This window comes from Eublepharis macularius, chromosome 3 (genome assembly GCF_028583425.1).
Source record: "Eublepharis macularius isolate TG4126 chromosome 3, MPM_Emac_v1.0, whole genome shotgun sequence".
NCBI classification, from domain to species: Eukaryota; Metazoa; Chordata; class Lepidosauria; order Squamata; family Eublepharidae; genus Eublepharis; species Eublepharis macularius.
Window position 1 is genome coordinate 24,269,231 of NC_072792.1, and position 22,366 is coordinate 24,291,596.

The 22,366-nt window shown below is 45.7% G+C and overlaps 1 protein-coding gene across 2 annotated transcripts in view; it reads left to right on the forward strand.

Annotated features, from left to right (window-relative positions):
- Positions 1–1,304: 1,304 nt before the first annotated feature.
- Positions 1,305–22,366, forward strand: part of SLAIN1 (SLAIN motif family member 1) — a 53,374-nt gene continuing 32,312 nt past the window's right edge. For both annotated transcript variants that reach the window (XM_054974227.1, XM_054974228.1), the window contains exons 1-2: positions 1,305–1,762; positions 14,513–14,652. In XM_054974227.1, the coding sequence (XP_054830202.1) occupies positions 1,305–1,762; positions 14,513–14,652 (598 nt within the window). The remainder of the gene's footprint in view (positions 1,763–14,512; positions 14,653–22,366) is intronic.

The following is a 22,366-nucleotide window of genomic DNA, read 5'->3' on the forward strand; positions in this document are numbered from 1 at the left end:
GTAATTCCTTTGATATATGGCAAAAACACTTTTCCTGTGGGAGACTGTTTTTCTTTGGTTGTTTGCTTCATCCTGGGTTTGATTGCTCTTCGGATTTCATTTCTGGAGTAGCCATTTGCCTGAAGTGCGTGGTTTAGATGATTAATTTCCTCATTTAGCAAGTGCGGCTCACATATCCGTCTTGCACGATCCACTAATGTTTTCATTATGCCTCTTATTCCACCATTGCCTGACAACCAGTTACTTCCAATGGGACAACGAATTCTATGAACAGATGGATGGGGTGGCCATGGGGAGCCCACTCAGCCCAGTTATAGCAAACTTCTACATGGAACATTTTGAAAAAACAGCTCTAGAATCAGCACCCCACAAACCTAGTGTATGGTTCCGGTTTGTGGATGATACATTTATCATTTGGAGCCATGGGGAGGAAGAACTGATGTAATTGGAGTCCAGTAGCACCTTTAAGACTAACCAATTTTATTGTTATTTTATTGTATGCTACAATAAAATTGTAGTCTTAAAGGTGCTACTGGACTCTTTTTGATTTTGCTACCACAGACTAACACGGCTAACTCCTCTGCACCTATGTATGTAATTATATATGTATATATATATATATATATATGTATATATATATATATATTGCTTTTAATGGTTTTGGATTGTGAAGGCCTAAGGCCATACATAATAATTAATTCATTCACTGTATTCATAATAGCTGGACTTAACTGTCTGTGACGCGAATTGGTGGGTAACATGGAGGGAAAGGGGAGGACGCCGCATTCCGCCCTGAGCACCCGGCGGGCTGAAAATTTGGTGGCTGCACAACCCGCCTCTCCTCCCTGGGCGATCAACGCCAGCGGGTTGGAGGCCCTCCAAGGAGGGCCCTCCATGGGCGCCAATGCGCCTCCCGGGATGTTCGGGTTGCTGGGAGGGCCCGAAGGCCACGGCAAGGACGGCGCCCGCCTCTCCGCCTTGAAGGGATCACCTCCCAAAGGCCCCTCCGAAGCCGCGGCCCCCTCCCGCGGCCCCCTCCCGCACTCCGGCTCTTTCTCCCGTGCCTCCGCCCCGCCCCAGAGGAGGGCCCGGCGGAGGGGGCGGCGCCTGCAGGGCCGAGGCCGGCCTCGCCTGGCGCTGGTCCTCCCTCCCTCCCGCCCCGCTTTGTTCCCATTGTGCGCCGGCGAGCAGGAGGGCGGCGCTGCGTCGGGGCCGGGCCGGGCCGGGGAGGGGGCTGCGCGCCGGCTGGCTGGCGGGCTGAGAGGCGCGGCTGCGGGCGGGCGGGCGAGCGCGTCCGGCCGGCCATGGAGGCGGCCTTGCTGCAGCCCCTGGCGGTGGCCGAGGTGAAGGCGGCGGCGGCGGCGGCGGCGGGGCCGGTGAGCGCCGAGCTGGAGGTGAAGAAGCTGCAGGAGCTGGTGCGCCAGCTGGAGAAGCAGAACGAGCAGCTGCGCAGCCGGGCGGCCGCCTCCTCCTCCGCGCCGGCCTCGGCGGGCCCCGGCAGCCCCCGGCAGCCGCGCCTCCTCCCCTCCGCCGCCGCCCCGGGCCAGCCCGCCATGGCCAGCCCGGCGGCCGCGCTCCTGTGCGCCGCGGAGCCCTTCGTCTACTTCAAGCCCTCGCCCGGCCCGCAGCAGCAGCAGCAGCCGCCCGAAGCCGCCGCCAGCGTGCCGCCGGCCACCGTCCTGGACGAGGTGGAGGTGCTGGACCTGCTGCAGGGGGAGCCCGGCGGCGCCCGGCCGGACGAGCAGGAGGCCGAGGAGACCTGGTGGGTGTCTTCCGCGCGCTGCCGCCCCGGGGGGCGCTTCCCGGCCACCCCGCTCCCGGCGCCGCCTGCGCCTCCCGCCTCCCTCCCGGGAAGGCTCCGCCGGCGTCTTCCTCCTCCCCCTTTGGGAACCCTGACGGAGCGATCCTGAGCGGAGTTACTCCAATCTAAGCCCATTGAACGCATCGGGCTCCGACTGGAGTAACTCAGCCTAGGATCGCGCCCTGAGGCGCTTAAAGCGTCTTCGGGGCTCGCGTCCCGCTCGGGAGAGTGCCCGGACCATTACGAGCGGCTCCAGGCTTCTGCTTCGCTTTTGAGTCCGGTCGAGGCCCGCTGGTCTGACTCCAGGCAGCCGGAGGCGCCCCGATCCGCTTTCCTTGCAAGCAGGGCCCGCGGGGCCCCGGAGGCGCGCGTTTCAGCAGGCGTCAAAAAGGAGCGAGGCCAGCTTGAAAAGAAACCCGACGGTCCCTTCTTGCAAAAGGCGGGCGGGGATTTCAGGACTGTGGTCAGCGCCCGGCGGCTGGGCCTTCCCCTCCGCAGCCGCTGCCGGGAGCAGCCGTGATTTATACGTTGCAGTCGGCTGCGGAAAGGCGGACCGTCCAGAGCGCTTCCCAGAGCGGCCAAGGCTGCAGCCCTGATCCTCTGGGAGTGAAACTCTTTCTTCGAGCCCAGCCCCAACCCAGGGTCTGCCTTTGATTTTGGACATTATGCGCCTCAGTGTACCCTCTCAAGGCTGCGCATGATGCACAAATGTCTGTAACCCCTGGAAGCAGCGGCTGCTTCGGCCCTGGAAAGGCAGCTTTGGGAAGGGGTGCTTATTCCTTCTGTCACCTGCCACTGTACTGCTGCAAATCCCCCCCATTAACCATGACACCCGAACAGTTTTCCAGCTATGTGTTTGCAAAGGTAGGGAAGTGTTAGCGAGGGGAAGGTAGCAGAAAAGCAGCTTAGCAGAAGGAAAGCTTGGCTTGTTTGTCATCTGGGAACCTCTCCTAGAAGCAGCCGCTGTTGAAATCTTGGCGCCTCGGTTCCAGCCTCGCTTGTAGATCAGGATCCATTTGAGACAGACGGGTTACAGGAAGGAATAGTGCTGATGTTTAAATGAAACATTTCACGTTGTTTGCAATCATCCAACGTTAGCTCCCTTTCTGATGTGCTTGAGGGTTGTGGGGGGACACACGCTTTTTGGTATCCTAACAATATTTTTATGAATCCACACTACAGCTGTTGCCTGTGAGAACAGTCCTTGTAAAGTTCAGCGCATTTAAACCGGCATTGATTTCAGTGGCATTTGATTGACTTTATGGAAACCACTGGCATTTGTACGTGCTTGTTTTTGGCTGGCTCATGCGCAGTGTGATTAAAAACCATGAATGTTCCCATTGATTTCATTGAGACCTTTAGGTGGCTATTTAGGCTCGTAAAGCTAAGCAATCCTGTAATTGGTGGCGGACTTGGTAATCAACCACCTCTGGAGCATCTGTCGTTCCATTTTTATCCCACCCTTCCCCCATTTTATCCTCACAGGAGTTCCCATGGGATGTTGACTAGAAATGTAACGTTACTAGAAATTTTGAAGCTGCGGGGTGCACTTTTTCCAGAAGAAACACAGGCATCTTGACTGAAATATATGCTATTCATACTTTCTTATGAAACCTAAATTTACCTTGCAGTTTAATTACATAAAAGGCATCATTATGAGTTAACCTATAAAATTATACTATTGGGCATATTTATATAATTTTGAAGAATCAATGCCTTTGTTTTCTACAAGCAAAATTGCAAATATATTGAACGTGTGTGAGCGAGCTGCAAACGGCTGCACTGTTTTGTCTTACACTGCAGCAAAAAAAAAATTCCTTGGGAGTAAACTACATTGAGTATACTTGAATAAGATCTGAGTAGACCTACTTAGGGTGGTGCTTTAATAACTTAGTTTTTGCTACCTGAGAGGTAGGGGGGAAAGAAAAGTTGAAAATAGAAAATGCAGATTTTGTAGTAAAGAGTGTTATTTGGACAGAAACAGTCCCATGCATTTACAACTGGACTGGCAGCACTTTTTTGAATATCATTCCATTTTATAACATCATTGTCTTACATTAAAATCTTCATATTGGACATTTTGAGTAACACCTTGTTTGAAAAAAAAAACATTTCAGTCATTCCACAAGGGAAAAAATAATTTCACAGGCTGTTTTGTTTTCAGACTCTCCAAAATTTCCAATTTTCCCATTGAAAGAAAAAAAGTGTGGGGTGGGGGAGGGAATCAGGAAAAAAATATTTCCTGAATTTTTCCAGTTTTTTTCCTCTGAGCCTTCCCTTCCCATCACAATAGAACTAGCATTTCAAAAGTGGGGGAGGGCGAGTGTTTTGTGAGGGTTATTTTTCTAGTGTTGCCTAAAATTTATAATATTTCCCTTAAAAACTAGGGGGAGGGGAGTCCTCTGGGGAGCAGGTTTTTTCAGGCCCTCAAATCTCTACTAGTGACTGACTCCAGATCATCCAGTTTTTTTATGGCAGAGGAGGATTTGAATCTTGATCTCTCTAGTCTTAGTCTGACACTAACTGCTACACCATACTGCTTGTCATCTGCTTGAAGCTGTGTCAATAAATGATGAACTGAGGTAATGCCTTTAATTTTGAGTAAAAGCTGAATGGGCCATCAAAATAATAGGCCAGGGATTCTCCGTGTGCTTAAGCGATCCATGTATAAAGCTACATGCCTATATACTTAGAGGCAGAGTCTACGTAGAGTTAGGCAGCAGCAGATAGTCCTGGAACTTGGTCTCAGTGGCAAAACGCCGTCCCTTTTCTCCCAATCCCTTTCCTTCTCTACTTACCCACAGTCTGCCTCTCTATAAGCTTGTGTTGGAAGCCCATCTCCAGGTGAGCATGCCGCAATACAGGTATACATTGGAAGAGAACTGAAATGTTGATGGTTTCTCTAGCTGTGTCCTACAGATGACTCTTGTCAAAAAGAGAGGGCCCATTGGTCGAGCATGTCCCTTGGATGCAGAAGGCAGCAGGTTCAATCTTGGGCATCCCCAGTGCAAGGAACGTGGGGTCACAGGGCTACGAACAGGCCCCATGGAGTCTCTACCAGACAGAGTGCATAGCTAGATGGACCAGTGGTGGAACTCTGTATAAAAATACCAAAGGAGAGGGAAAGAAGATGCCCCCAAACCTGAGCTAAAAATAAAGGTGAGAAAGACACTTGCAAGAATACCAAGTTCAATGGATTAGAATGCAAAGATATCAAGTCCAAAAGAAGTATTTTTAAAAAGATATTTATGCTCCACTTTTCTCCTCAGTAGGGACCCCGAAACAGCTTACATCATTCTCCCCTCGCTCATTTTATCACCACAGCAATAACCCTGGGTGGGAGGTTAGGCTGAGAGAGAGTGGCTGGATTAAAGTCATCTAGTGAGCTTCCATGGCAGAGAGGGAATCGAACCTGTGTCTCCCAGATCATAGTCTAACACTCTAACCACTGCACCACACTGGTGCTGGAGCACCTTGCAATCCTCCACCATTAGTATGTCCTCCTAAAGCTCTCAGACCTGGAGTAAGTGACAAATGGCATTCCAAGGATCCTGTCGGGGCATTATTGGCTGGTTCAATTCCAAAATTATGTTTAGTTCAGGGTGTTTTTTTTGTTTTGGAAGGATGTCAGTGTGTCTGTAGTATATTGTGAGGGTCCTCTCACCTGTCCCTCCCCCCAGCTCTATGTTAGGGGGCTTCATGAGACCAATGTAGACATTATGTGAGAGCAGAGTTGTTGAGTGGGCACTAATAGTTTCTGGGGGAGGGGATTTAATACAGTGGTCCATGCCCCTGAGATTATAGGGGGAAGCTTCCACATCAGGAGGTACCACTTCTATCTCTGGCCTTCTTTTTTTAGAATACCAGTAATACTTGGTATGTATATTGCACATTTCAAGAGTTTGCATGCTTTCTTGGTAATTCCTACAAAGCCCTTTATGGCAAGCCAGTGGTATTATCCCAGTATAATGGGAAGGGGGCTGACGTGGAGGGGAGGAGTGAATAATTTAAGGATGCCCTGAAAGTTTGTGGTTGATGAGACTTAAATGGAGAACTGCCTCTTACAGTCCCATCCTATGCGGAGTTAACCCCTTCTAAGCCCATTAGCTTCAGCGGACTTAGAAAGTTGCAACTCCGCTTAGGATGGCACTGTTGGTGATGCCAGATCTCCAGTTTGGCACCCCTTGGAAGTGACTTTCATTGAAATCTGTGGGATGTACTTCTGAGTAAACAGAGAGTGATTCCCCACACGTTGGATAATGCACTTCCAGTCCTCTTTATAGATCATTTGGAATGGATTTTTTTGTGCGCGGAACAAAAAACCCACCTCAAATGATTGATAAAGTGCATTGAAAGTGCATTATCCAACGTGTGCGGAATCAGCCAGAGTCAGGATCAAGCTATAAGCGTGAGGGTCTCTGTCTTTTTCTGCACAGAGGAAGGTGCACTCGATGCTTGCTTGTAACTCAGAGCAGTTCCTCCACTTGCTCACTGATGTGTTCTGTTGATTTCTGTGACACCTAGGGAGTGACCGCCTGGTGCCATTTCATCTTTAAGCATGGGTGTCTTGCAAGGGGACAACATAATAATACTTTCTAAATATAATAGTTGTTAAGGGAGCTTGAATATGAAGAGTTGATCTACTAAATATATTCTAGACCCTCAGAAAGGATTGCAGGCAGAGGATATTTCTGTCTCACATCTGAGCTCTTTCTTTGCTTAAACGTTGTAATTTTGATAGACTAGATTTGAAACAGCTGAATGTCTTCTAGGACGGCTGTTTGATTCCACATTGAGGCCTCAGCATTAAACCTTAGAGAATCATCTCTGATTTTATATTGCTGATTGACTTTTGTTTATCTCAAAGGGTTATCAGTATCTCTTCACAGCAGCTGGTTAGAGCACGGCATTCTTTGCTGTGCTGAGATCTTAGTCTCTTAGACTGTCGTCTAACCTTTATACGCTAATGGGGCTTGCAGCAGAGTAGACATCTAGGTATATCTGAGGTAAACCTAGAGCTTACATTTTTAGTTGATTAATCTAACTAAACCTTTAGTTGATCAATCTAACTAAATCCAGTTAAAAAGGGGTCCTTGAGTAAACAGATTTTTTAAAAAGTTGTTTTAATCTAAATGCTTTTAAAAAATGGAGATAAATAACATCCCATTTAAGGGACAGGGCACTTTTTCTCCAGGCCAGTTGGCAACTCTGTTGAGCAGAATGGTAGTTATAGGCTAGTGTCTGCTAAAGTCTGTATATGCATCATCAAAAAGCATTCCCTTTATTTTTAGATCTATTGTTGTGCTCCTATGCAGATGTAATTGCTTTATGTTCTAGTAATTGTATGAATGCTAATTGATAAGATGTCTTAAGTTGCATGTAGCTCTAGATGAATTCAAGGGTGGATTAGGGGGAGGTGAACGACCCTAGAAAAGGCCCAGCCCCCCCCCCCGCCTCACCATCCTCAAAAGAGGGAGGGAGGGAGGGCCTGCTTGGCCAGCTTCCGGCAGGAGGTGCTGAACTAAGCTGGGCAGTCAGGCAGGATGGGGTTGGGTGGACCCGTTTTGTCCCTCTCTATAGTGAGCCTCTTAGAGTCTCCTCTACACAATACTTTTGACTCATGTTCTGCACATGTCAGGAGGAGACACAATGTTAGCTGGGAAGCATAGTTTTAAATGACAGAGCCTGCAGAGATCACTCCAGAGGGAATAGATTCCCTTAGCCCTCCACTGCCTTTGGTGTCTCCCCTTCCAGAGCCTTTGCCCTGCCGAGGCTTGGTTAATTCAGTTTTAAGCCGCAAAGGCGGCAGGCTAAAGGCTCCGGAAGGGGAGACAGTCCAGCATGCCAGAGACGGTGGAGGGCTATGAGAGAATCCGTCCCCTGTGGAGCAGTCTCCGCTGGCTCTGTCTTTCAAAACTACGCTTCCCAGCTAACATTGCATCTCCCAACACTTGATGGACACACGCCATGGCATCTCGTGTAGAGAGATTTTGAGGTTCACACCCACCCCTCTCTTCCGGTTGGGGTGACCCTGGCAGGTGGTGACCCCTGCGCTCAGGTAACCCCAGTGTGATGGGTTGACCCCCCCCCAAGGCCATCAACCCACTGGGACTCTTCCTGGTGGCCTTAATGGCCAACCCACCCCTGGATAAATCCGTTCCTAACTGAAGATTTACACGAACTGCCCAGATGGCTATTTCTGGGCCTATATGTGACTTACTTGCTCTGGTCTGTGTGACATCCGGGTTTTCAAGTGATGGGATGTCAGGAAGTTTCAGAGTCTAAGGATGGGGCAAGTCATTATAAAAGTATGGAGGCTGCCACTAAACACAGAAGCCCCACAGGAAGTATTTTCCTAGTGTGTAACTACTTGCCTCGCCTGTTATTGTACTGAATGTTTTCCCCACGGGCAGTAACCAGTCATGTGATGAAGTGATGAGAAGGTCCTGAGTAGGGTTGCCAGCTCCACATTGGGAAATTCCTGGAGATCTGGGGGGTGAAACCTGGAGAAAGTGGTGTTTGGGGAGGGAAAGGGCCTTGGCATGGCATAAGTCCATAGAGTTCACCCCCAAAAGTAGCCATTTTCTCCAGGTGAACTGATCTCTGTGGCCTGGAGACCAGTTGTAATTCCAGGAGATCTCCAGCCACTACCTGGAGGATGGCAACCCTAGTCCTCCTGAGAGCAATTTTGTCCGGATCTAGGTTGAGTTGTACTAAGAGAAGAAGGAGAATTGACAAAGGGCTGTAATTTTATGCAGCAGTTCTGCGTTTCTTGTAGCAAGTGGTTCCGTTCTGAGGGAATCCTGAGGCAGAGGGAAGTGGAGCTATCTCCACCTGACCAGACAGCACTGCAGCTGCAATATCAAAGAAAGCTTGCCTTTGAGCATGTGCAGATTTCTTTCCCTTACCATTGAACTGGCTTCCCTTCCCTTGGCTAGGTATCAAGAAACATAACATGATTTTCGGATTGCTTATCATTTTAGTAATTTAAGCACTTGAGAAGTATCAACTCAACTGAGGTGCAGGACAGAAAGGAAAGGACTTGGAGCGCTACACCCTCTAGTGACGACTGCCAGTTCTTATTGACTGCCTTCCTTTGGATGGAGTGGTTAATCTCCAGAGCTATGCTAAATCCTTTGGGGAGAAAGACTTCCTCCAGTGGATGATGGAGGAAGGCTAACAGTGTGAGAGAAAAGTCTTTCTTCATTGAAAGAAGTCTTGGTGGAAGGGAGTTATAGGATCCAACCCCTTCACTCTGGGGACCAAACTACACAATACGCCCAACATGAGTGGACGACTGGTCTTGCTGTCAGATGTACAACTGAGGAACTCACCTTAATTAGCATTCATTTGCTTGCACCGTGGGCGGTAAGAGGGGGTTTAAGGTTTTCCAACCACCCACTTTCTACTTTCACCACATGCCAGGGCAATAAGCTCTGTCCACCTTCTGTCTTTCAAAACTACGCTTCCCGTTCCTAAGGTGAAACCGGCGTGCAAGGGAAACCAGAAGCTCCTTCTTGCCCTCTCGCAGTCAAACGAAGGAAAGCTTTTTAAGGTGACTTCCCCTGAGGTACTTCGGACTACAAGTCCAGTTGTGCACCTGTGACCCAACATGTATTGGGCATATCATGTAGTTATACCCTAAGTTAGGCATACCCAGGTAGCTGTTGGTATTGTTTCCTGAGGTGGGCTGGCTCGATCTTCACACACGGTGCTTGTAAATGAACATCAAAGACTGATTTATTTTAAAATATACACCTAAAATATTTTATGTGAATGGATCATGTGTGAGTGAATTCCGCTTTTGTGATTGACAGAACTCTGCATTGCAGACTTGGTCATGAAGGCCTCTTCATTGTCTTTAAGGAACAGAGGTGTTGGTTCTTCTACATTAGTAGCTATAAATATTCAAAATTCCTGCTGGAAATTATTTGCAAGATGTCGTATGTAATGAAATTATTGCTTGGGGGATATAGAAAGGCTTAAGCTACTGTGAATAGTAAAAAAATATTTGAATATTATTCTGTATAATTTGCAAACCATTAAACTCATGGGGAAGTGATGCAGATTCCATCCTTTGATTTTAGGCTGCAACCTTAAACATACTTGTTAGAAAATGGACAGCGCCATCATAAGCAGAGTTACACCCTTCCAAGTCCATTGAAGTCCGTAGGCTTAGAAAAATATGATTTTGCTGAGGATGGCACTGTCATACCTAGAGTCTTGCCGTAAAGATTGTGATAGGTGTACATCTTTATAAACTCTTAACAAACATAAAACAAAAAAACACCATAAGATAATTTTTTGAAAGAGAAAGAAGCAGAAAACACACAACCTGAATGAAAACTCACACTTATGAGACAACTATCTTAAACTGGATGTAAGATTATTTCTTTGTGTTGCTAAAGGCATTGAGGCAGCATCAGTTTTAGACTCTGGATTCGCAGCTGGAGAGACGGCAGCTTTTAGGTGCTCTGTCACATTTTAGGTGTAAATGAATCTACCAGACCACTGTGGTCATCTTTGGAGGCCCTGCTTCAAGAGCCCCCACCTGCTGAAATTTGGTGAGTGACAACCCTGGAGAGGGCCTTCTCTGTTGTGGCACCAAAACTCTAACTCTCTCTCCAGGGTAGAGATCGGCACAAACCGAAATACAAACCAAAGTTCGTGACGAACCGGGCCAGTTCATGGTTCGCGAACCAGCGGTTCGTCAGAGCCCATTTCTGACGAACCACCATGAACTTTAGGCTGGTTCGTTTGGTTCGTTTTTTGGTTCGTCACTGCAGACAGCCTGGTGCCGATCAATCAGTTTCCAAGGCAACAGGGGATAGACTTCCTGCAGACCTTCTGCTGGCCCAGAAGCGACCTTCTGCTGACCTAGAAGTGACAGTTTGCTGATCTGGATGTGATGCTTTCACGAACCAAATGAGTTTGCAAACCGGGGAAGGTTTGTGAAAGTTCGTGAAATGCGACGAACCACACGGTTCAGTTTTTTCCCCAGTTCATGCCCATCTCTACTCCAAGAAGATTGGCCTGTCTCCTTCTGTTGTCATCTGCTGGTGGGTGAAGACTTCTTGGCATTCTCTCAGTGATCTCCCCTCCCTCCCCAAAGTTTTACTGTTGTTTTTATCTTTTGTATTTAGTTTAAGCTCTGGTTTTACATTGTTTTAATGATGCATCTGTGTACTGGTTTTGATGGTTTTTAAGACAATTTTAATCTGTATATTTTAATTTGATAACTGTCTTGGTAGCCCTATGGGGGCAGAAAAGCAAGATAAAAATCTTGTTAATAAAAAAATATTAAATAATAAATGTCCGCATGGATTTCATTTCTAAAACATTAAACATAGTTGGTAACCTGCATTCAGTTATATTACATGGCATGTATTCAAGCATATAATGAAATCTTATGCTTCCCCTTTGGCCTGTAGACAGTAACACCAAGAATATAATCATAGACCCTATCCAAGATGCATCTTTCATTTATTAATATACGGTGGAAATGGCCATCCTTACAGTGCCCAAGCAGGCATGAGTGGAGCTGCAGCGGGAAGAAACTCCACTCTGTGTCCCAGTTTGCAGTTTCTTTAATCTGTCCTGGAGAATGGAGCATATAACATAACTTAACATTCGATTTATATACCACCCTTCAGGACAACTTAAGGTCCACTCAGAGCAGTTTACAAAGCGTGTTATTATTATCCTCATGACAATCACCCTGTGAGGTTGGGGGGGGGTGAGAGAGCTCTGAGAGAGCTGTGACTGACCCAAGGTCACCCAGCTGGCTTCAAGTGGAGGAGTGGGGAATAAAATTTGGTTCTATTGTCTGCATGTCTATTGTTCTCATGTGGGAGTTTCATCACACTAGATTGAGAGCTACTCCTGGAATTAGCACTATTTATGCCAGTCAGAGTAGATCCTACCCTTATCCTGTTTTTCCACTGAGCAAAGTTTGAAGCCTGCCTCCATCTTAAGGAACATTCCTCCAATGGAAGAGCCAGTTTGGTGTAGTGGTTAAGAGCACGGGACTCTAATCTGGAGAGCCGGGTTTGATTCCCCACTCCTCCATTTGAAGCCAGCTGGGTGACCTTGGGTCAGTCACAGCTCTCTGAGAGCTCTCTCAGCCCCACCCACCTCACAGGATGATTGTTGTAGGGATAATAATAACACTCACTTTGTAAACTGCTCTGAGTGAGTGTTAAGATGTCCTGAAGGACAGTATATAAATCAAATGTTGTTATGTTGTTGTTAAGGTGGAGGAATCCTCCTTGCAGGATGGATAGTTGGATCCACCTTAGAATCTGTAGGAAGCAACCGGTAAAAAAAGCCCCCCCAAAAAGGTATTAGTTCTGCTTGTGTGCAAATACACAAGGAGTTTATTTTGAATAATGAGTTTATTTTGCATTCAAAAGTTACCTCGTTTTTGGCATGGAGAGTAACAAGAACAGAGGGGATAAAAGCAGATTGGCTGCTCTGGGAATGGGTTCAGAAGTCTCTGTTTCCAGAACCAACACAACTGCCCAGATCTATGTTGTTGTTCTGACTTGGCACCGTTTTGCCTGGAAACATGCTTAAACATTGCTTTGTAGGTAACCACCATTGGTGTCGGAGACCAGAATTTGTTCAGAACTGATTTTGCCACACCTGTGCAGGAAACACACTTGTATTGTGATGAGAAAGGGAGAGGAGGGAGAACCTGATGCCATGGAACATTTTAGCTATCCATGCGGGTGCACAAGCCCCTGGCTGGAGCCAGAAAACCTGTGATCTTCCTGTTGCAATGCCCTCGCATCACTTATTTTTCAAATCAACTAAGCTGAACACTGCAGACCTACCTGCAAGAAGTTAGAATGATTTTTTTTAAAGCAAATGTGAAGGGACACGTGAGACAGGTGGGGCAGGACTATATCCTTAACTTGAGAATGTAGTCAGACAAATTCCATTGGGCACCTAGAAATGCACGTGAGGAAAGCAAGCGCTTTGTCCTTAGTTCATGTGGCGGCTCTAGTCCCTACCTTGCTCCAGGCTCTAAACTGCTGTTACGAACCTGGTGTCAGTTAACACAAGGTAAGGAGAGGTGCTCCTCCGTGGGCATTTCGTCACAGAAATGGATTGTGGAGGTAGTTTTAGATTGTTTTGAATGTTGCCATCCACAGCTTTCCCCATCTTTCTTTTGTGCCTCTTACAAGGGGAAGGCACAACATGGCTCACTCCTCTGAGCTGTCTCACCACAAGTAAACTTTCAGGGTTGCATCACTGCACCTGGCTTTTTACACAGTCGAGGATGAAAGCTGTGTTTAAGAGGGAAAGTCCTAATCACGTATGGGCCCTTTACTTGGCAGAGAGATGGAAAAAAGATAAGTTAACTGGGAATTTTATGCCCAGAATCCTGGGGAAACCCATTGTCCTACTGTGCTGGCTTTGTTAATTTCTCAGTCTGCTGTTTTGGCTAGCAGAGGCACAGCAGAGAAAGTGGTGTGCATCTCAGGTGGCTTTTTACCTGTCAGGGATGCTGAACCCTCAGTCTTAGTTAGGCCCTTGGTGGTAGAGAGCACCATCGAGTCATAGCTGACATATGGTGACCCCTAGTGGGGTTTTCTTGGCAAGAGACTAACAGAGGTAGTTTGCCATTGCCTGGCTTTGCAACCCTAGTCTTCATTGGAGGTCTCCCTTCCAATTACTAACCAAGACTGACCCTGCTTAGCTTCTGAGATCTGACAAGATCAGGCTCTCCTGGGCTATCCAGGCCAGGGCAGTTAGGCCCTTAATTGAAACCAAAGTAATAATTAGCTATCCTCAGTTGTCAAACCAATAGCAATTGTTGAAGGACACATGAAACCTTTGATAGTTCATTTTCCCCCCATTAGACTGCAGTCAGACAAGCCACAGTTTTTATGACTTAAGATGCAGTTAAGGGCTTTGTAGAACCTGTACCCAACTTCCACCTTGCTGACTTGTTAAATTGCACTCTGGCTTCCTCTGCAAGTCATTTATTCATGTACAAATCTATGTACATGGTGTCTCCATATGAAGCAATTTTAGTTCCCACTGTAAAATTACATTTGTAATACACATCTCTGGTAGGAAGAAAACTAGCAGTGGAAATACACATTACTAAGTATCTAGGGATGCTCAAGTGAGATTCATTTCACATGTATCCCCTCCAACTTTCCATGCACTCACTCGCACAGTCACACTTCAATTCGCTCCATGTGAATACATTCATGCATTCAATATCCGTTCCTCCTCAACTGCTAAAAGGGTTGCAGTTTCCCTCATATCCATTCATTGAAATGCAGATCTTAACACTTTCTCACATCTTAAATAAATGCCAATTGGCAAGTCAAAGGAGCCTACAGTGCTTGTTCTTGCAGTGAAAACAGCTGAATTGGCTCTTTGCCCTCTGGAGTCACGTGCAGATGCAGTCACACAAAGGGAACTCCCGTGGAAGCGGCATTCGTATGCACCAAGTAAGAACAGCCTGCACGTGAATTGAGGACCACATACAGTCCTGCACTTGAGCATTCCTAAGCACTTTAGCAACGTGTATTTCCACCCTATGATTGTGAACTATGATTTACAGTGAATAACAGCAATTTTGGCCTGAGATGAGCCGTGAGTGTTGTTGTCACACCTGAAGTGGAAGATGAAAATGTGTGCTTCAGATCAAGTATATAAATAATGCTAAAGATTTGTGTTTGTTCTGTTTAGGTTGTATGTTGCGCCTGCTAAAAGTGTCCTGACCCAAGAAAAACCCCTGAGTCCTCTGCAGTGGTGCCGACATGTTCTAGATCACCCGAGCCCTGAGATGGAAGCGGCAAAACGCTCGCTGTGCTTCCGACTGGAACAAGGTAATTGAAAGTATTTGTTCAAGTATTTTGTCAGCTTTTGCAGCTGTTCTTACTGGCTGACCTAAAACCAGCTAGCAGTATGTTGTACTGAGACTGAAGAATCCACTTGGTCTTATACTGAATTGTTTTAGATGCTGTATTAGGGATGTGCAAAAACTGTCCCTTTATTTCTGCAGAGTTTTTTCCTTTTCCACCTCATGGTCTCAGCCATGGAAATGCCACTTAACGTGTTGGATATCCTGGCTTTTCAGAACTGTGGGTATAAAACGGATGCATATCCAACCTTGGATGCTGCCCTTTGCTATCAAGTAGATGCGCACTTTTGGAAGAGTTTATGCGTCCGGCCACTGTGTGTGTATATAGAAGTTGAGTTCTGGATAATTGCCTACATTACGGCTGAGCTGTAGAGCCAGTGTGGTATAGTAGTCTGAGTGTCAGACTAGGATCTGAGAGAACCAGGTTCGAATCCCCATTCTGCCATGGAAGCTGGCTGGGTGACCTTGGGCCAGTCACACACTCTCAACCTAACCGGGCAGGGTTGTTGTGAGGAGAAAATAGAGAAGAAGAGAACGATGCAGCCACTTCAGGTCTACACGAGAGAGAAAGGTGGGGTATTAATGAAGTGATAACAATTTTTAAAAGCTAGAGGGAGCCATCCTAGGCAGGTCTCCTCAAAAGTAAGTCTTGTTTTATGTCGTAATTTTTACTCTCAGGAAGATGTTCCTAGGATTGCAACCACCGTATCTGAATTGCAAATCAAACCTTCCAGATTACCACAGCGTCACCCCTCTCCCCAAATGATAGGAAAATAGGAGGGTCCAGGACCAATTCCTTGAACTAGTTTAGGGGTTTGTTTTAATTAAAAGTAGTAAATTATCAGATAGTTGTACCTAACATGTAGGAAAGCAGAGACATGGCCAACTGTTCCTAGAATAGGAATTTGAAACTGAAGAGCTGCCAAGCAGTTCTCTAACAGATTCTTCACATTGAAGTGGAGATCATTTTACTTTCAAATTTCTTTTGATATTTAAGTGAGTCGGTCTCTTGTGATAATTTTTTTTTTCAGCAATGTCTGAGGGGGTTGGAGCCAATCATGGTGTGCTAACATTCATTGTTATTCAAGTGTTCCTGTTTCCCTATGTCACTTTTTTTTCTTTTTCTTTTGGCTTTCATAGTCTATATTTGCCTCTTACCCCCAGGATGCTGATGTTTCAGAAGCAATTACGGAGCATGAATGCCTCTAAGCTCATTATGAAAATGAGACAATCAAAGGGGGAAATACTCCACTGAGGGGTTTGGGGGCCCTCCCCCTTTTGGTTGTTTAGGTATTCTGACACTGAGTTGTTGTGTTACTAAATAATTGGCATTGTTTGTAGATAAGATAGATATCAATATGGGGCGATAGATCATAAAAAAATAGCTGACTGAGGGCATGAAGTTGCCTTACGTATGGCCCTGTGGGCTAGCACAGTCTTCAGGTAGCCATCTGCTGGCAATCCTACCTGTCGAGGTGGCCCATCCGGCATGGGCCAGAGCTCGGGCCTTTTCCGCTGGGTCCCCTGCTCTGCGGAATGAGCTCCCTGGAAAGGTGAGGGGAGCTTCTACCTTGGAGCTCTTTAGGAGATGCTGCAAGGCCCGTCTGTTTGCCAGGGCTGTTGAGGGGGGATGAAAGGCAGATACCTTTAATGGGGAGCAGGGGAGGGAGGGATTTGGGGGTTGTTATTTTATTTTGATTTTAACTCTAAAAGTTTTTAATCTATTAATGTAAACCACCTTGAACCTCAAGAAAAGATGGGATAAAAGTATTATTTAAAACAAACAAATAAATAAAGCTGAGCCTCCAAACTCAGTATTCTCTCCTCTGTCTGGCAGTAGTTTTCCAGGTCTCAGGCAGAGAAAAGTCTTTCTCAACCCTCTACCTGCAGAGGCTGGGATTTTCGGCCTGTAAAGCCTGTCCTCTGCCATTGATATGTGACCCTAATGAGCGACACTTTACTGTTTGGCAGCAGCAGAGGAACAATGTACTGGCCTGGTGTTCACAACCAACTAGCATTGCTCTTATAGTGTGTGACTCCTTTTCACACTGCCACCCACCATAAACCTCCCTGCTTCACAGGCAGTTCAGGGCAGTCACCATTCACCGCCTGTCTACTCCCTAATGACCCGCCAGAGAGCCCTGGCCCAAGTCTAGAGAGGATCTCCTCTCTCCTCTTCCCAGGGGTTTCACCAGACAGGGCAACTAGTTGCCCAAATTCAACATTCCTCCCCGGCTACTGCCCAGGAGTATTGGAAAAGGGGAACTCTGTGTCTGTTATTGTTATTTATTATTTATTAACAATATTTTTACCCTGCCTTTCTGCCCTCACAGAGCCACCAAGGCAGCTAACAAATTTAAAATATGCTATGAAGGAAATTCATCCTTCCGAGGTTTGTAAAATGAGTACCCAGTTTCCTGGGGGTAAAGTGTAGATGACTGGGGAAGGCAATGGCAAACCACCCCATAAAAAGTCTGCCAAGAAAACATCATGATGTGACGTCGCCCTATGGGTCAGTAATGACTCAGTGCTTGCACAGGGGACTACCATTACCTTTATGAAAGAAATTAAAGAGTAGCCTGGCTGGATGGAGGGAACTCATCACAGGGGTCTAGTAAGAAGCATTGCTTTGTGCAGAAATGATAAGCGTGAAGAGTTTCGAGGATACAGGGCATTTAGCCTCAGACTGGCACTCATGGGCATTATGGCACCTGCCAGCATTTTTCTTGGTGCCCAGTTACTTCTTACTCAAGGCAAAAAGCCAATCATGACTTTCCTCCACTTCAGAGGTGCGTCGCAGGAGCTTCAGAAGAGTCCAGACTATTAGAGTCATCTTAGAGTCTGCAGAGAGCACCATTTGGAAACAATTAGCTCCATCACAGGAGGATGCTTGTCTTGGAACCTCTTAACACTTTGTTGAACTTTCCACCATTTTGCTGTTGGACCAAGTCCCTGTAGCAGCCATTTTGTTGTGGTGTCCACTACCTGTTCTCGAAATTCCAAGAGTGCCCATGGGTTCACAAAGGTTTACCTTGAAGTACGGAAGAGGCCTCAAATGAGCAGGATTACTGAAGTAAGAGCAGAGTAAGCAGGGTGCTAAGAAATGGAGACATGAGGAAAGGAGAGGGTGGAGGCAGCTGAGCACTGGGTAATGGCAGGCTGGATAAAACTCTCAAAAAGTGCTGAGGGACAGGAAAGGGTCATGTGTGATTTATGGGAAACAGATGAAGTGTCAGGGCAGCCAAGGAAACAGCAGACACAGAATTTCACATATTGATTTGAAATAATCACTATGACATTTGGCTGCAGGTCTGGATGGCATTTTGTCCTTATCTGGAAAAAAAAAGCAGTGCAAGATTATGTAAGATTTCAGTTCCAGTCAGACGAAGTAAACAACTTGAAGTCCAAAGTGCAAATGGCAGCAAAGGAAAATGGCAGCAAGGAACTCTCCCAGCATTCCAGGAAGTCTCTTCAGAGGTTGTTAGCACCTTTAATGACATCTGAACTTTAGTAGGGACCCTGACATTTCTGATAGTTATCATTTGCTGCTTAGGGAACCATTACACACTACAAAATCCACGTGTTTTCTGTCATGTCGTATCTCTTCTTTAGCAGACGTAAGAGGTGATCTTTACATATTCACATTAAGAACCTTACAAGAGCAGGAAAACTATATTCCTTATTGTCTCCTCTTATAGATATGGAAATTGTTTGCCAAGCTGGAGCAAAAGCAGTTTTTAGCAGCAGATTTAAAGATACAGAGATATCCAGCGATCACATACAGATATGTTTTAAAAAGCTGTTCTTTTTACATAAGATGATATTTTGAGTCCAAGAAGTAAGACCTATGATAGGCAAAGAGGGTCGGGACGATTAAACTCCATAGCAACAAGTTCCCTCAATGTTTCTAACTACCATATAAACCACTGGTGATTAGAGGGTAGTTAAAATGATGGCCCCATCAACTGGCTAATATTCCATTGCTAACCAAACATAAGTACTGCATCTGATCAGTCATTATAAACAGAAGGCTACATGTAACACTAAGAACAGTCTCACAGTTAGAAAGGATGAGGCAGATCCAAGGGGTCACAGCCCTACATCTTCCTACATCTGCTGTTTGTTACTCTGAGAACTACAATCTTGTAAGTAATGCAAACATTATTCACAAAGTTTTGATTCTGTATAAACTGGAACACACATACATGGACCCCCCCCCCCACAGACACACAAAAACTACAAATGGTATGCAAGTGAAAATGGAAGGTAAAAGAGACCATTCCAAGACAGTATTTTTGGCCAGTAGATGCTTTAATTCTGGTTTTGTGTTGTTTTTAAGTCAACTACCTCCCCAAAAATAATTGCACAGGGCAATGCGTAAGAAAATGAAACCAATACTATAAAACATAATAAAACCGCACAAAAAATCTTTCAATAGAGTATACAAACCAGTTCACAGCCTCAACATTTGCCTAGATGCCACACTGGAGAAATTTGTTCTCCTGATCCCCGTCAGATTTGCATCTAGAATGGATGGAACACAAAGCTAAACTATCTTTGTTGACCCAGGGAGGTAGGCAGCTGTTCATATGGTGAATGATGAAGCTTTAGTTGGTGGATCAGTGAGTGCAAACCTGTTTTACACACAGAAGGTTTCAGGTCCGGGTGGAAATGATTTTAATAACAAGACTGAGAAAGACCTGTCTAAAGCCTTGGAGGGCTGCTGTTATACAGAATAGGCAATAGAGGTCTAAATGGATTCTATGTAAGGCAGAGCTAAATGAAGGATGGTGCACAGTGGAACAAAAAAACACACCCTCAATTAAAATATGTGCTGATAGGAGCTGAACTGGGCGAGACCGAAAGGGAAAGCGATCTTGGGATTGTAGTGGATAGTTTGATGAAAATGTTGGCGCGGTGTGTGGCAGCAGTGAAAAAGGCAAACTCCAAGCTGGGGCTTAACAGGAGAGAAATTGAAAATAAAATGGAGGATACTGCAATGCCTTGTTTTGATCAATGGTGCAACCCCATTTAGAATACTATGTACAGTTGTGGTTGTCATATCTCGAAAAGGATATTGCGGAGCTGGAGAGAGTAAGAAGAGGACAATCAAGATTGTTAAATTGTTGAGGCACTTTTTTATGAGGAAGGGCTAAAAAGTCTGGGACTTTTCAGTTTAAGAACAACACAGCTAAGGGGGAACATGATAGGGGTTTCTAAAATTATGCACAGTGTACAGAAAATGAATAGAGAGAACTTTTTTGGGGCACCCAGTGAAGCTGATTGGCATCAGGTTCAGGGTAGACAAAAGGAAATACTTCTTTACTCAATGAGTAATTAAACTGTGGGATTCATTGCTAGTTAACATCTAGTAGTTGGCCATCCAGCCCCCCGGATTGCTGTTTGGGTCATACAATATGTGTGCTGCTGTCTTTTAGAAGTGGAATTGTTGTATTTATTGACATTTCAATCTGGTTTTAAATTAACATATTTATGTATTTTATATATGTTGTATTCTGCTCTGAGCATGTTCGCAGGGAGAGCGGATTAGAAGCAACAACAGCAGCAACAACAGATGTACTCAGGGCTTTTTTTCTGGGAAAAGAGGTGGTGGAACTCAGTGGGTTGCCCTTGGAGAAAATGGTCACGTGGCTGGTAGCCCCAGCCCCTGATCTTCAGACAGAGGGGAGTTGAGATTGCCCTCCGTGCCGCTTGGCGGCAGGGAGGGCAATCTCAACTCCACGCTGTCTGGAGATCAGGGGGCAGGGCTACCAGCCATGTGACCATTTTCAAGAGGTTCCGGAACTCCATTCCCCCGCGTTCCCCCTGAAAAAAGCCCTGGATGTACTAATAGCCACAAGCATAGATAGCTTTAAAAGTGGCTAGACTGATTCATGGAGCAGTGCTCCATCAATGGCTACTAGCCATGATGATTAAAGCCACCTTCCGCATTCAGAGGCAGTAAACTTCTGTCTACAAGTGCTCGGAGGCAACCTCGGGAGAAGGCATTCGCCTCTATGCCCTGTTTGTTGGCCCTGTTTGTTGAAAAAAAGGTGTCCAGTACTCAGTGCCCAAGAATTAGTAGATGGTGTTGCAGTTCTGATGTATTCTGGGCAGTGGGCAGTATGCCATAGCTGTGGTAGAGCACATGCTTTGTGTAAATAAATGTCTTTGTTGAACCTCTTCTAATTATCAGAAGGGATTTGTACTGAAAGTTCTAATGTAGGAATGTCTGCTTGGTGTGTTGGAATGTTGCTGCACTCGGGTGTCCCTTATTGGAGTGTATCTTCAGAATTTAAAAGAGGGAATGGGACAGAAAGAGCAACTAAGACAAAAGAGCAATTAGAGGCAGTGATGGATACAAAATGACTGGGGATGTGCGTGAAGCCGCTGAAATGTGGCTTTGTTTACTTGGGTAGCAAAATGGGGCAGGGAAGTGCTGTCATAATTATGTAACCACTTTTGGAAAAAAAAACTGGTGAAACAAAGATGGTCTATCACCTCCTTCCCCTGGCAAACATCTTTTGGATATAAAGGCAAATAGGTCGTTCTTCCAGTCCCTTCTAGTACCTTAATCTGAATTAATGTGCATATCTACCACACTCATTCGTAACTGGCAGCAGGGAAATATCTCCAACGCCTACATCGATTAGACTTGTTTCTTGTGGTGCCAGATATCACTGAAAAAAAATCTTACAACTATTACTCTTAGATTAATGATAAACACTTTGCAAATATTTACTTCATTTATACCCTGCTTTTCTCCCCAACAGGGATCCAAAGTGGCTTATATAATTCTCCTCTTTATTTTATCCTCGCAACAGGTCCAAGGTCACTTAGCATGCTTCCATGGCAGAGTGGGGATTTGAACCCATGTCTCCCAGATTCTAGTATGATATTCTAACTACTACTCCACATTGGTTCCTGGTGTAGTGCTTCCATTCTAACTCCGTGGTCATCCGGCATGGTTTAGAATGTGGACTAGTCTTTAATTATGTATTTTTAAGTGTAGCCAAATAATTGAAAAGATGTGCCAGGATTGATGCCTGAATTGAGTGAAATTTTACATTAAGTGATGGAAGACAAAAATCTGAAGCACAGCCACCTAGACTATATGGACTCCCCAAAATACATAAGGATTCAGTCCCACTCCGACCCATTGTGAGTGCCATTGGTTCACCGACATATGAATTAGCTAGACATCTGGCAGATCTCCTGCAGGACCACATCGGGAAAACCTCGTCTTACATCAAAGATTCAGCAGATTTCATCAACAAAATCAGTTCTCTGAAACTCAATCCACAAGACATGCTTGTCAGTTTTGATGTTGTATCCCTGTTTACCAAGGTTCCAGTAAAAGACACTATTGCACTTATTAATCAGATTTTCCCAGAGGATGTAACAGCCTTATTCCACCATTGCCTGACAACCAGTTACTTCCAATGGGACAACGAATTCTATGAACAGATGGATGGGGTGGCCATGGGGAGCCCACTCAGCCCAGTTATAGCAAACTTCTACATGGAACATTTTGAAAAAACAGCTCTAGAATCAGCACCCCACAAACCTAGTGTATGGTTCCGGTTTGTGGATGATACATTTATCATTTGGAGCCATGGGGAGGAAGAATTGATGGGGTTTTTGAATCATCTCAACAACATCCACCTGAACATACAATT